The sequence below is a fragment of the Gracilinanus agilis genome, chromosome 2, assembly GCF_016433145.1.
Source record: "Gracilinanus agilis isolate LMUSP501 chromosome 2, AgileGrace, whole genome shotgun sequence".
Taxonomy (NCBI): Eukaryota; Metazoa; Chordata; class Mammalia; order Didelphimorphia; family Didelphidae; genus Gracilinanus; species Gracilinanus agilis.
The window spans coordinates 283983998-283997572 of record NC_058131.1 but is presented as its reverse complement, the minus strand read 5'-3'; the positions used below and the strand labels follow the sequence as shown (position 1 = coordinate 283997572).

Below are 13575 nucleotides of genomic sequence, written 5' to 3'. Positions count from 1 at the left end.
TATAAAATGTATTTTTTTTTAAAAATAAAACCCTTACCTTCTGTCTTAGAATCAATAATGTGTTATTGGCTCCAAGGCAGAAGAGTGGTAAGGGTAGGCAATGGGGGTCAAGTGACTTGCCCAGGGTCACACAGCTGGGAAGTGTCTGAAGTCAGATTTGAACCTAGGACCTCCCATCTCTAGGCCTGACTCTCAATCCACTGAGCTACCCAGCTGCCCCCCCCAATATATTTTTAAGAAATTACTTCTATTACAAAATAAGTGAGCATTGCAAGAGCTTTATTAATAGCTTAGTGGTACTTAGTGAGCTAGGTAGCTCAGAGGATAGAGTGCTAGATCTGGAGTCAGGAGGACCTGGGTTCAAATCTGACCTCAGATACTTCCTAGCTGTGTAACCCTGGGCAAGTCACTTAACCCCAATTGCTGAGCCCTTGCCACTCTTCTGTCTTAGAATTGAAACAAAAAAAAAGGTAAAGGTTTAAAAAACACACATACACAGAGCTTAGTGCTGCTGTTCTGATGATGTCCCAGGGTATTCCAACTTTTTTTTGCATGGGGCAAACTTCAGGAAATAGGTAAATTGTAGTGTTCTTAAGTCAAACTTTGTTGGTCTTGTCATTTCCCCCCCCCAGAAACACTGGGCTTCTGACTTCTTTCCCAAGTCTATTCATGTCATTTTTTTATATACTTCCTTTTCTGACTAAAAACATTCTCTTCCTAAGTATCAACAAGTTAGTGTTGAATTTCTGCAGTAGAAGCTTTTTTGACTTTAAAAATCAAAGTGTAGGCCACACTTTCTGGCATCTATGACTCTAGGAGAGTTGCAGTTAATGTATGTGAGTATACATACATATATGCATACATACAAAACTTTATTTTGACAGTCATTGGTAGTTACAGGTATTCAAATATAGGGACTAGAGCATATAGTAAGAAAAAGAAACATTTGACCATTTCTAATGGTCTATGCCAAATATCTTAGAAAGTTGCAGTTAATCTCTGTTCCATTACAAGGGTGCCATAGATGTCTAGCCAAATATTGTTTGACCCAGGAAAATATTTCACTATAAGGGAGTATATATACTAGGAAATAACCTTGTAAACTTAACTTTTTGAATAGCCTTTGCCTTTGGCTGCTGATCTTCTGGTGGCTGGAAGTGGATAGTTGGTTTTCATCTCTTGATATTTCCCTGAGGAGTACCCCTTTTTACCAGTGGGAGTCAGTTTAGCTTCATCATAGCCTTTGAGTTTTACAAGACTCAAGATTAATAGAGGAACCAATGCAGTATTAGATTAGGACCTTACTTTTTCCTTAACCTCTTGCACTGAACTTTTCTCTGCTTCTCTCACTGCAATGCAGGGGCTTTGCAGTGGTGTCAAACTCAAATAGATATGGAACTTGGCCCCAGACAATTCCTACCTGTGTATGACCCTGGGTGAGTCATTTAACCCCCATTGCCTAACCTCTACCACTCTTCTGCCTCAGAACCAATACATAATATTGATTCTCAGAGGGAAGGGAAGGATTAAAAAAAAAAAAGTTATGGAACCACTAATCCATCCATTGGGATCCTTTTGGGGGTATGGGGGAAGCATATTCCTTTAGTTTTAAAATGTAATCTCTGCTTTATTGTATTTTTACTTGTCAAATCTTTCCCAGTTACATTAAAAAAAAAACTAAACAACCTTACCTTCCATCTTAAAATCAATACCGTATATTGGTTCTAAAGTAGAAGAGTGATAAGGGCTAGGCAATGGGGTTTAAATGACTTGCCCAGGGTCACACAGTTAGGAAGTATCTGAGGTCAGATTTGAACCCAGGACCTCCCATTTCCAGGCCTGGCTCTCTTATTCACTGAGCCACCCAGTGGCTCCCCAGTTACATTTTAATCTGATTTGGGCCACCCTGAACAGTGTTGCTTCCAGCCTCATGTGGCCCACAGGCTGCGTGTTTGACACCTTTATTCTAAGCCACACATATCTCCATTGCACATAGCTGTCATTCCCTTGGTTGGACTTATGTTTCTAGAGGGTTTTATTTAATATGAAGTTCCTTTCCCTGCAGATGAGCTCACCTCATAAGAGCCCAGCCCCAAATTCATTAAGTGAGTATGAAGTGCTGCCCAATGGTTGCGAAGCTCATTGGGAAGTGGTGGAGCGCATTCTCTTCATCTATGCCAAACTGAACCCAGGCATCGCTTATGTCCAGGGCATGAATGAAATCGTGGGGCCTCTCTACTACACCTTTGCCACTGATCCCAATAGTGAATGGAAAGGTGAGAGACTCAAGGATGATTCATCCTCATCAAGTTCCTACTTCTGCCTCTAGGGCCCCTACTTCCCCTATGTCCTCTTCTGTTTCAGGGAAATGGGGAAATCAAATCAAGTGAAAATTGAGGGGGAAAAAATTTTTTTATGGGGAAGCATTATTATGTAGTAGAAAGAGCATTTGACTCAGGAGATAGGAGGTATTTGGATTCTAATCCTGGTTTTGCCAGTAACCATAACTTCTATCTTTCTCAATTTCTATCTAATCAATAGGAATATGGATGTTATTGTTGGAAGGGACCTCAGACCATTAGGTCTGACCTCCCTTATTGTGCTGATCAGGGCCTAAAAGTCAAATGACCTCTCTCCTGTCCTGTGGCTCATTGTTGATGGGCAAGCTGGGGCAAGAGCCCAGAGCCCCTGGTCCAGTGCTCTTTTTCTTGCACTCTTAGCAATTCCTGCTCTGTTTGCCTCTCGGGATCATGGTAAATAGCTGATGCTTAATCAGTGCTGATTCTGTTGAAGTGTTGTGAAGATCAAGGAGATAAAATATATTCATTCAGCAACCATTTATGAAAAGTCTACTCTGGGCATGCATTGTGCTCTGCTTTGGTCTAAAGAAGAATAAATAAAGCATAGTCTGTTCTGTAGCTTATCCAGCAAATAGCTGTAGTGCCATTTAGTTCCTAAGAGTAGAACAAAGAACTTATTGCTTGTGAAATTGCTTTAAAAATATCTTAAAGTGCTATACTAATGTAAGGTATTATTATTATTGTGCCTAGGATAGTACAATAGGTGATAGAGACAAAGTCTCAACCTTCAAGAAGCTTAGTTTAAGGGAAAGAAAACCTACATGTGAACTTTTTAAATAAGAATAGTAGTCTTAAAAACACCAAGAGGGGCAGCTAGGTGGTTCAGTGGATGAAGCATCAGACCTGGAGTTGGGAGGATCTGGGTTCAAATGTGGCCTCAGACACCTCCCAGTTGTGTGATCCTGGGCAAGTCACTTAACCCCAGTTGTCTAGCCCATACCCTTCTGTCTTAGAGTTGTTACTAGTACAGAAAGTAAGGGTTCTTAAAAAAACACATACCAAGAACCACCCCCACAGAGTTAAAAATATTTGGCAGTACACAATCATTTATTTTATACATATTAGGACATAGCTAGGCACGTAGAGGAGTGTAGAATCCCTGTGGTCTGGAGCAGTCAAGAAAGATTTCACAGAGAAAAGAATTGAGTGAGGCTACAAAGAATGGGTAAGATTTGTCTTGACAGAGTCAAGAAAGAGGAAAGGATTCTAGGTGGGTGCCCTAGCCAAACCGGAGGAGTGTGGTGGGGAAGAAGTATAACTGCTTCCTTGCTCTTTCTCTGTGCCGGTTGAAGCCCCCAGCCCCAGCCCCTCGGGTCTCTTCCAGAGCATGCTGAGGCAGATACATTTTTCTGCTTCACCAACCTGATGTCTGAGATCCGGGACAACTTCATCAAGAGCCTGGATGACTCCCAGTGTGGCATCACCTACAAGATGGAAAAGGTGTACTCTACCCTAAAGGAGAAGGATGTAGAACTCTACTTGAAGCTGGTGAGAAAGGCCCTCTGACAGGCCATTTGATTTTGTCCTTGTAGTTATCAGTGTTGATCTATGTGTAGGCTGGGGACTAAGGGGGAACTTGGCAGATCATGGCATTTTAGGGCTTTTGGTTGGTTTTCCTACATCGAGTCTCTTCCTGCTCCAGTTTATCCTTCTCTTTGTTTCCAAAGGGAGTCTCTTAAAGTGTAGGTCTGACCATTTCATCCCCTATTCAATAAACTTTAGTCGTTCCCTAATGCTTTCAGGAACAAATATGAAATCCCCTGGCATTTAAAGCCCTTCACAACCTGGCTTTTTCCTACCTTTCTTCTTTCTCTTCTTCCTACCAGTCTTCTTATACTTTACTCCCCTCAAATATTCTATAATCCGTAAACATTGGCTTTCTTGCTATTCTTTACACATAACACTTAATTTCCCAGCTCTGCTTTTTAATTTTAATTTAATCACCCGACCATGCTTAGAATGCTCTTTTTCTTCATCTCTACTTGATGGCTTCTTTCAAAACTCAGCTCAAATCCCACCTTCAGGAGGCCTTTCCATTTCTTTTCCTCCACTTTTTCTTTCTTCTCTTTCTCCTTACCTCCTACTTCCCAACCCTTGCAATGCCTTTCCTCTGGAATTACTTTTCATCTATCCAGTATATGTCTTATACATACATTATTACATGATGTCTTTCCCAGTAGAGTATGAGTTTCTTGAGGTGAAGGACCATGTTTTTGCCTTTCTTTGTACTGACACTTTTTAGCCCTGTGCCTGGCACATACTAATACTAATAATTAATAAATGTTTGTTGACTAGCTGACTTATTATCTGTTCTGAGAACTGATAATCCAAAATATGATTTACAAATAGATGCTCAGTTGAGATCTAGTTAAAATAAGCCCTTGATTGGAAAAGGATATTGGAAGAACCAGTTGCCTAGAGATTCCTGTTCTAACCCCAAATTGCCTTCCTATATAACCCACAGCAAGAGCAAAACATCAAGCCACAATTCTTTGCTTTTCGATGGCTAACACTGTTGCTGTCCCAGGAGTTCTTGCTTCCTGATGTCATCCGAATCTGGGATACCCTCTTCGCTGATGACAACCGATTCGACTTCCTCCTCCTTGTCTGCTGTGCCATGTTGGTGTGAGTCTCCTGTGAATCAGGAATGCCCTCTTTCCACTGAGCAGTCAGGGAGAGGCCATGGGATGGGATTAGGAGGAGTGTCAGAAGAAGGAATAAAAAATTCACCCATTTGGCCAGAATGGGGTTTTTGGGTAGAGAAACCACTCCATTTATTTGATATTGGGATTGTTTAGGAGAACATTCCACAAAATCCTCATTAGTGGTAGAAGGAATAGATAATTGGTCAAGCAGGATGTTTTCTCAGGGACATCTGGACTGTCTTAGTCTCTTAGTGATAGTTGTCCATAGTCCAGGGTCTCTTCTTTTAAAATTTGAAGGTTCAAGTTGTTTTGGAACTTGTTTTCTTTAGATTGATCCGGGAGCAGTTATTGGGAGGGGACTTCACCTTGAACATGAGGCTGCTTCAGGTAAGGGCCTAGGGAAAATTAGGCTGATATGGCCAACAAATATAGTTGAACTCTCCCTTCTAAAGACTCTTTACTCCACTATTAGCTCTGTGACCCTATGTAAATAACTTAATCATCATATTTACTTTCTTTTTATTTATTTTTACCTTCCCTCAGCATGTTTTCCTTCTCTGAAGTCTATTCAAACACAATTTTCTGTACAATGCAAATTATAGGTCATTAGGTGGTAGCACAGTGGCTAGAGACCTGGGCTTGTAGTCTAGAAGATCTGGAGTCAAGAAAACACTTAATATTTGTGGAACCCTGGGAGAGTCACTTAACAACATACATGCATATATGTGAAAATAGATATATAAATATATAATTTGATGGTAGCTAGGTGGTGCAATGGATAGAGGACCTGAATTTAAATCTGGCCTCAGACACTTTAGCTATGTGATTCTGGGCAAGTCACTTAACCCTGTTTGCCTTAGTTTCTTCATCTATCAAATGAAGTGGAGAAGAAAATGGCAAACCACTCCAGTATCTTTGCCAAGAAGACCTCAAATAGACTCATAAAGGGTTAGACACAACTGAAATGACTGAACAACAGATGTCCCAAATGCACTGTGCTAAGTGGTAGGAGTACAAAAAGAAGCCAAAAACAGCCTCTGCCTTCAAGGAGCTTATAATCTAATGGAAGAGACAGCATGCAAGCAAATATATACAAAGCAAGCTATATGCAGGATTAATAAATAATGCACAGAGAGAAAGAACTGGAATCAGTGAGCAGGATCAATAGATTTGAGAATTATCAGCATAGAGATGGAAATTAAATCCATGGGAGCTGATGAGATCACTAACTAAAGTAGTATAGAGGGAGAAGAGGGCCCAGCCCAGAACCCCCCAAGGGACACCTATAGTCCAAGGGCTTGGTCTGGATGAGGAACCAGCAAAAGAAAGATAAAGAACCAGGAAACCATCCCGAAAAGCTAGAGAGAAGAAAGTGTCAAGGAGAGAGGCAACAGTGTCAGAGGCTACAGTGAGTCAAGGAAAATAAGGCCTGAGAAAAAGCCATTGGATTTGGCAGCTGAGAGATCATTAGTAACTTTGGAGAGAGTAGTTTCAGTGGAATAAGATCAGAAATAGATTAAAGGGGTTAAGAAGAGAGTGAGTGGAAAGAAAATGGAGGCATCTATTTTAGATAGCCTTTTTGATAGCTTTTAGCTACAAAGGGTAGAAGAGGTATAGGATGGAACAGGTAGGTGCCTCAGTAAATAGAGTGCCAGGTCTGGGGATGGGAGGTCCTGAATTCATATGTGGCCTCAGATACTTCCTAGCTCTGTGACCCTGGGCAAGTCACTTAACCCCAATTGCTTAACTCTTAGCACTCTTCTGCCTTGGAACTGATACTTAGTATCAATTCTAAGACAGAAGGTAAGGATTTTAAAATGTAAAAAGAAGAAATGAAGGATAGCAGGAATGCAAGGTATCAAGTGAGGGTTTTTTTTTTCAGGATAAGAGAGACAAGAGAATATTTGTAGGCAGTAGGAGATGAAGCAGAAGGGGAGGGATTAAAAATATGTGAAAGATGTGAAAGAAAGGGGATGACAAAGGGAGCAATGATGACTAACATTCATATGGCACTTTAAATTTTCCAAGTACTTTATATTTCTTCTTTTGATCTTCACAACAAAGCTAGGAGGTGGGTACTGTTATTATTCCCAGTTTACAGATGAGGAAACCGAGGCTGAGATAAGTTAAAGACTTGCTCAGGTTGAATGAATACAAAAGCATTTATTCATCACTTGGCTGTGTGCCAAATACTGTGCTAAGCACAGTACTCAGCCTAAGGATAGGCAAGGGGGTTGGGCACCCTCCTGGTGGTGGTGGTAATGGTGGTGTCTTTCTCCTTCCTGACTTTCCCAGCACTCAGGACAGAAACAGAAAAAGCAAGGGAATCTCAGTTCTCAGGAAACTTTTTATTCAGAAAATTCTTATTCAGAGGAACAGCACATAAAAGAAAATTCAGCTGCAGGGTGGCTGAAAGACCTGAAAAGCCTAAGGGCTCAATGGCAAGGCCCAGAGGTCCTTAGGTTAAATGAGCAGGTCCATGACATTGTCTAGGGACTACAGGTTATAGGGGCAGGACAGATAGTAAAACCTGGTCCTCAGTCTCATCAAGAGGGAAAGAGAGAGATAACTAGGTAGGGATAACAGTAGATAAGAGTGCCAGGTCTGAAGGCAAGAGGCCCTAGGTTCAAATCTGGCATCAGGCATTTCCTAGCTGTGTGACCCTGCACAAGTCACTTAACCCCCATTGCCTAGTTCTTACTACTCTTCTGCCTTGGAACCAATTCTTATATTGGGTCTAAGTCAGAAGGTAAGGGTTTTGTGGTTTTTTTTTTGTTTTGTTTTGTTTTTTTTAAACAAAAAACATATCATCTTAATATAGAGCAGGATGTTCCTGGTATTAGAAGTAATTTTTTCCTATTTTGGCTCTTCCTCCATCCCATGAGTTCTATGACCAGCCTAAGGATAGGCAAGGGGGTTGGGCACCCTCCTGGTGGTGGTGGTAATGGTGGTGTCTTTCTCCTTCCTGACTTTCCCAGTTGATGTCTGAAGCAGTATTTAAACTTTCTGCCTCCAAATGCAATTGTCTTATGCACTATACCACCTAGCTTGCCTTGTCAGATTCATACTATGTGCTAAAACATGGATGACCATTGATAGATTGCCAGGTGTACTAAAGTAGCCATGGACAAGGGTTGTTGGTCAGCTACTTGGGTTACATTCTGTTTATAAATTTCTTAAGTGTGGTCATGTATTCCTCTCTTACCCCCATAACTTTTTTGATCTTGATTGGGTATATTGGCAATTCATTTCTGACCCTTTTTGAAAAGGTCCTATTATACATCAATTGGTGGGGTATCTAGGTGGTATAGTGGATAGAGCACTGGCCTGGGAATCAGGAAGATTCATCTTCCTGAGTTCAAATCCATCTTCAGACACTTATTAGCTATGTGACCCTGGGAAAATCACTTAATCCTATTTGCTCCAGTTCCTCATCTGTAAAATGATCTAGAGAAGGAAATGGCAAACCATTCCATATCTTTGCCAAGAAAATTCTCCAAAAGAGGGTCACAAAGAGTCAGACACAACTGGACCACCAGCACCAGATCATTTGTTGTACCGTACATATCTAATTCACCTGTGACTCTAAGGAGCTGTACCATTTATGGTGGCCACACTGGGGCAAACCATCTTGCCAAATGGGCTAAACCAAGTTATGGGGAAATAATGGGCCACCATCCTGTTGGTGAGTTAGGTAGTGTCTACCTCAAATCCATGAAGACTTTTCCTGGTAGAATGGTCCAATGAGAACAATTCATTCTGATGGCCAAAAGTCAACTAAAGCAGGAGCTGTGGAGCGCCTAGGGCTGGTCAGAGATTGAAGAAACCAAGGTCCATCCACTGCGTCCCAGACCATCACTAGTAATCCTGACTTTTGTCCTGCCACTGGATTTGGATGACCAGAAGCGAGAAGGCTGCTGACTTTATGAAATTTCTGCCTCACTTAAATCTAATTCATGCAGAAGTCAAGATGTCATGGAATGATGTCATTAGTCTTCTTAAAAAATGAATGAATGTTACAGTATGTACATACATATATTTGTATATATGTATGTATGCATGTATTTACATACGTCTATATGTATGTATGTATTTACATATTGTACATACAGGGCTCATCATTTGAAGCCACAGAGACTGGGGAAAAGAGAGATATAGAGAATAGTGCCATCATAGTGACGGAAAAGAGGCTAAGATCAGGTTCATTTACATTACAGAGTGAACCTCTCTCTCTGATCTTTCCTCTATTGGTCTTATGCACAGAAAAAGGACATAAAGGGGCCACTGCTAGGTAGTTTAGTGGACTGAGAGCTAGGCCTAGAGAAGGGAGGTTCTGGGTTCAAAGTTGGCCTCAGATACTTCCTGTTGTATGACCCTGGGCTTAACTCATTGCCTAGCCCTTACCACTCTTCTGCCTTAGAACTAATACACGATATTGATTCTAAGCTGGAAGATAAGGGTTTAAAAATATACATAAAGGTTTGATTTCAGAGGACATCAGCTTCTTCACCTGTGGAATGGAGGTGCAAACAAGGTCCGCGTAGTGTGGAAATGAAATTAGATGAGGTACCTAAAGAAGCTAGAGCTCTTCTGAGTTATGGGCTGCAAGGAATAAGGGTCTTTCCTTGTTTCTGTGGCAGTAGCAGCTTCCCCTAGCCCTTGAATTCTTTGCTGATGATAAGGATGCATTCATGTACAAACCTCTGTTATTTTCATTCTTCTCCAGGATTACCCCATCACAGATGTTCACCACATCCTACAGAAAGCCAAGGAGCTCCAGGACTCGAAGTAAGCCTATAGCAAGGAGGTCCAGGACTCCAACTACCTTAGGAAAGGCCCTGTGGTCAGGGCTGAGTCTGTGTCAGCCCTTGGAGACTCCCAGAAGCCTTCTCTCTGCCTGGAGCTGTTGGAGCAGTAGAGTTCAAGCTGATTGAATACTCTTCTCCACGTGTCTCACATCCACATGACCTAGTCAACACCTCCAAAGCAGCTCTATTCTTTTATAATTGTATTTTTTTTTCCAAGTTTGGTTCTTCATTATCTGGCTACTGTCTCCCATTCCCTTCTCAGGCTCCGTACCCCCTTATACACTTGACACCCTAGTAGCACTTTCCTCCAATTCATTTCAAGATAGACTCACATTCTATGGGAAGTTCCTGTTGGGTGAGTGGGGTGCTTGGAGGTTGACCCTTCATATCTCTACCTCCCTATCCTTTTCTCAGTCCTGCTGCTGAAGATTGCAACTACTGCTTTTCCTGCTTTTGGATCTGCTTCACCTTATCTCTGTGGTATGGATGGAGAAGTAAAAGAATTGTCCAGAGACTCTTCATTCTCTTCCTAGCAAGTGCTCTGGCTCCTTCCCTGAAAAAAAGTAATTCTAGAAAGAACCAAGAGGCTGATAGAGGAACTTCTCTTTCAGAGTTTCTCTCTTCCCTTTCACCCTCCTGTTTTACCATATTTCAGGGCTATTTTCCCCACCAATTTGATCAAAAGAGTTAGTTGAATAGAATTTCCAAGTAGTGAATCACCTGATGACACTAAAACCCCATTTCCAGGAAGCCAAAAATAGTGCCAGTACTAGGGAGCTTAGACCTTGCTTGTATGTCCACAGTGGTTCAGGAACTTTGATGTCTCTTCCATCCCCAATTCTCTCACCTTCAGACCTCTGCTCACTATGTTTTGGCAGGCCAACAGTATTTTTTGAGTTTGGTAGACCCCTAGTTCCTCACTGTCCAATTAAAAGAAATCTGTCTTGGAATCCCAAAGTCACTAAGTTTTGCCCTATTTTGAGCTGAATATTACTCACAAAACTTTTGTTGCCTCTTCTGTTAGGTCTCTGTATTCAGAACCCTGGAATAGTACCACTTGCCTGGAAAGGGTCTGGAGGTGGGAGGCAGGAACCTAGGAACTTTTTCTTTAGTTCAAATCCAAGGTTTTAACTGGAAATGAGTGTACTTATAATAGGAAAGTGGCTTAGAATTATTAGCTTATATTGATTTGGGGACAGGTATCAAATAATGAAAAAACGGAGATCAATAAGATGTTCCCCCTGGGGACAGTTGTTGCACAGGCACTTACTGTAATTTGTAGTGGAGCTTATCTCTAAAACAACTTCCTGATGCTAATACTGAGGACTAAAGAACCCAAATGAGCTAGTACAAAAAAATCTATCTGCTTAGGGAACAAGCCAGCACTCCATTGGTACAAGAGAATCCTTCAAAGGTTTGCTGGCCAGCTGGCTTTAACCTGGCCCCTTTGGAAGCAACGTCACCCCTTGATATAGCAGTAAGCGAGTGTATGACTTTGTTCAAAAGCATGTTATTTCCCTTTGGAGCATGTGTGTACAATATAATATTAGGAGAAGATAAAAGAAACAAGGTATTATAGGGAGGGCTTCAGGGTTTAATTGGTTTCTTTTTCTTCTTACTATATGTCATCCAGCATGATCAGGATCTAGGATCTTGGATCTGACTCTTTAGGCCTTTTCCCTTACATGTACCTTCTTAGGTGTTTCCCAGGCTTGAATCTTGCCATGTTCCTGATAAGGAGACCATTTCTTTTACTGGTCCTAGTTATTAGACCAAGCTCCTCATTCCATTTCTGCCAAGGTCTTCTTCATAAGCTTCTATCTCCTACTCTCACCTTTCTAAGCCCTAACAGTATTTGGGAAATTTTACTATTTATTAAAACTCCATTATTTATTACAGATGGGCAAATTTAGTGGTAAAAATGAATGTGTGGTCCTTATGATTTATCAAAGTCACCTGGATATTCCAGCACCACCCTTCCACCTTTATTTCTGTAGCATTTTAATTATAGTTTCTATCTGCCACTATTATAGGCTTGGCTCTGAAAAGGAGGGGTTAGAGAAAAAAATAATATAGATGATTTCTTTCCTTTTAGGCTGGCTCACCACCTGATGGTACTTGCTCAGTCTAGGGTGATTCCTTTTAACTCCTTCTGATTGGAGATGTGGAGTATGTGGTACTCTAGGGCAATAAAGAGACAGCTTGAGCAGGGAACTGCTTAAAGAAGATATTGTTCACCTCCCACCCACCCCCAGCTTTAGGTTATATCTATAATCTCAGACACTTTTAAGGGGTAGGGCTTGAGAAAGGACCTGGGAACAATTAGAGATTTCTTTCCATTCACAGGGCTAGGAGGCACTTACATTCTTTTATTTTCCTCCTGGATGACTCTTTCAGAAGAAAGTGGGATGAGGCTGGGGCATGTTTTCCTATTCAGACTTTTCTCATGGAATATTAAGAGTAGTTGATCCCTTCTCTGGCTGGTTTTTTCCCCCTCTTCTATCAAGGACCCAAGGCTGGAAAAATATTCTCTGTTTTACCTTACAGTACCAGGATTGTACCTCAGTATTTTTAAGGCCTGAGGGCTTTGGCTCAGGAGTCCAGCCAAGACTGCCCAGATAAGCTCAGATACATTCCCTTCTTGCCTTCTCCGGGCCTATACTGTGCTATATATAACCCTGTAATGAAGATGGGACATGATCACCCCAGAAGCCTACTGTATTGTCCTGATGCTTTTTTGACCATGCAAGGAAGGCTGGGATTGTAGGGAGGATTCTGTGTTAGCAGTGAATCAAGCCATGATAGATTTAAGGGAAATGTCTAGAGTCTAGACCATTTGTCTAGTTTGTTGGAGATCTGGATTTCCTTCCCTTTGCTTAAGCCCCCAGATTCAAATGGTGGATTCAGTGAAAGTGGTCAGGGTCTACAGGCCTGGGTCCCAAGTCAGTGGTCTCCTAAAGGCTGGTACCTGTAGCATTGGATGGCTAGAGGCAAATCTCTATTGGAGAACCTCAAGAGTTGGACCTAAGGCCCCAGCCCACACCTCAGACTTTATTTAGGTTTTTGTGCATGGTATCCAGTAGGCATTTCTTTGGATTGCTCAGAATTTTTTTCTTTTAAATTTTTTTTTTTTGTTAATCATTGCTGTTCATGACAACTTGTCTTAATAAATCATGTGTCTTTCCTTTGCAATGGACCTTTTTGGTATGATTGAGTTGTGTTGAAAAAAGCCCTTTAATAGAAAATCCTATGATGAAGTCAAAGAACTGTTGTGAAAAGGAGTTGGGAATATCAAGATTCCACAAAACATTAGAGATGTCCCAAACTTTGGGAACATCTAGTCCATCCCCCCCTCCACTTTTTTTTTAATAGAGGGGGAAACCAAGACCCAAAGAAGGGAAAATAGTACCTTCAAAACTAGTATATTCTGTTGTCAATCTTAGCCTATCACAACTGTTGATTCTCCCAACTGGGAACCCATACTTAAAACAAAAGTGAAAATCAGGCGTAGCTAATACTTGAATTTTGACCTCATAGTAGGCATTTTTCTGTAGAATTTGCAAAGAGTTCCTCAGGCTTAGTTAAGAGTAGGGACTTCTTTACTCTGAAGGCAGCAATTTCAAAATATTAAATCTGCTTTTAGGATTCATGCACTGGGACTAGTGGGTCTGTAGGTGTTCTAAAGGTAGGGCAGTGATAGAGTACTACAATGCTATTTACTCCAGGCTTGGGCTCCATCCCCTTAAGATATTTTAATGAATT

General features: G+C 41.3%; 1 protein-coding gene across 2 annotated transcripts in view; it reads left to right on the top strand.

Moving 5' to 3' along the window:
- Positions 1-13009, top strand: part of TBC1D13 (TBC1 domain family member 13) — a 21316-nt gene extending 8307 nt beyond the window's left edge. Inside the window, exons 8-12 of one of the 2 annotated variants that reach the window (XM_044664017.1) lie at positions 2066-2276; positions 3685-3848; positions 4825-4985; positions 5335-5392; positions 9732-13009. In XM_044664017.1, the coding sequence (XP_044519952.1) occupies positions 2066-2276; positions 3685-3848; positions 4825-4985; positions 5335-5392; positions 9732-9797 (660 nt within the window). In that variant the 3' untranslated portion in view covers positions 9798-13009. The remainder of the gene's footprint in view (positions 1-2065; positions 2277-3684; positions 3849-4824; positions 4986-5334; positions 5393-9731) is intronic. The other variant, XM_044664018.1, reaches the window with a different exon arrangement.
- Positions 13010-13575: the final 566 nt, after the last annotated feature.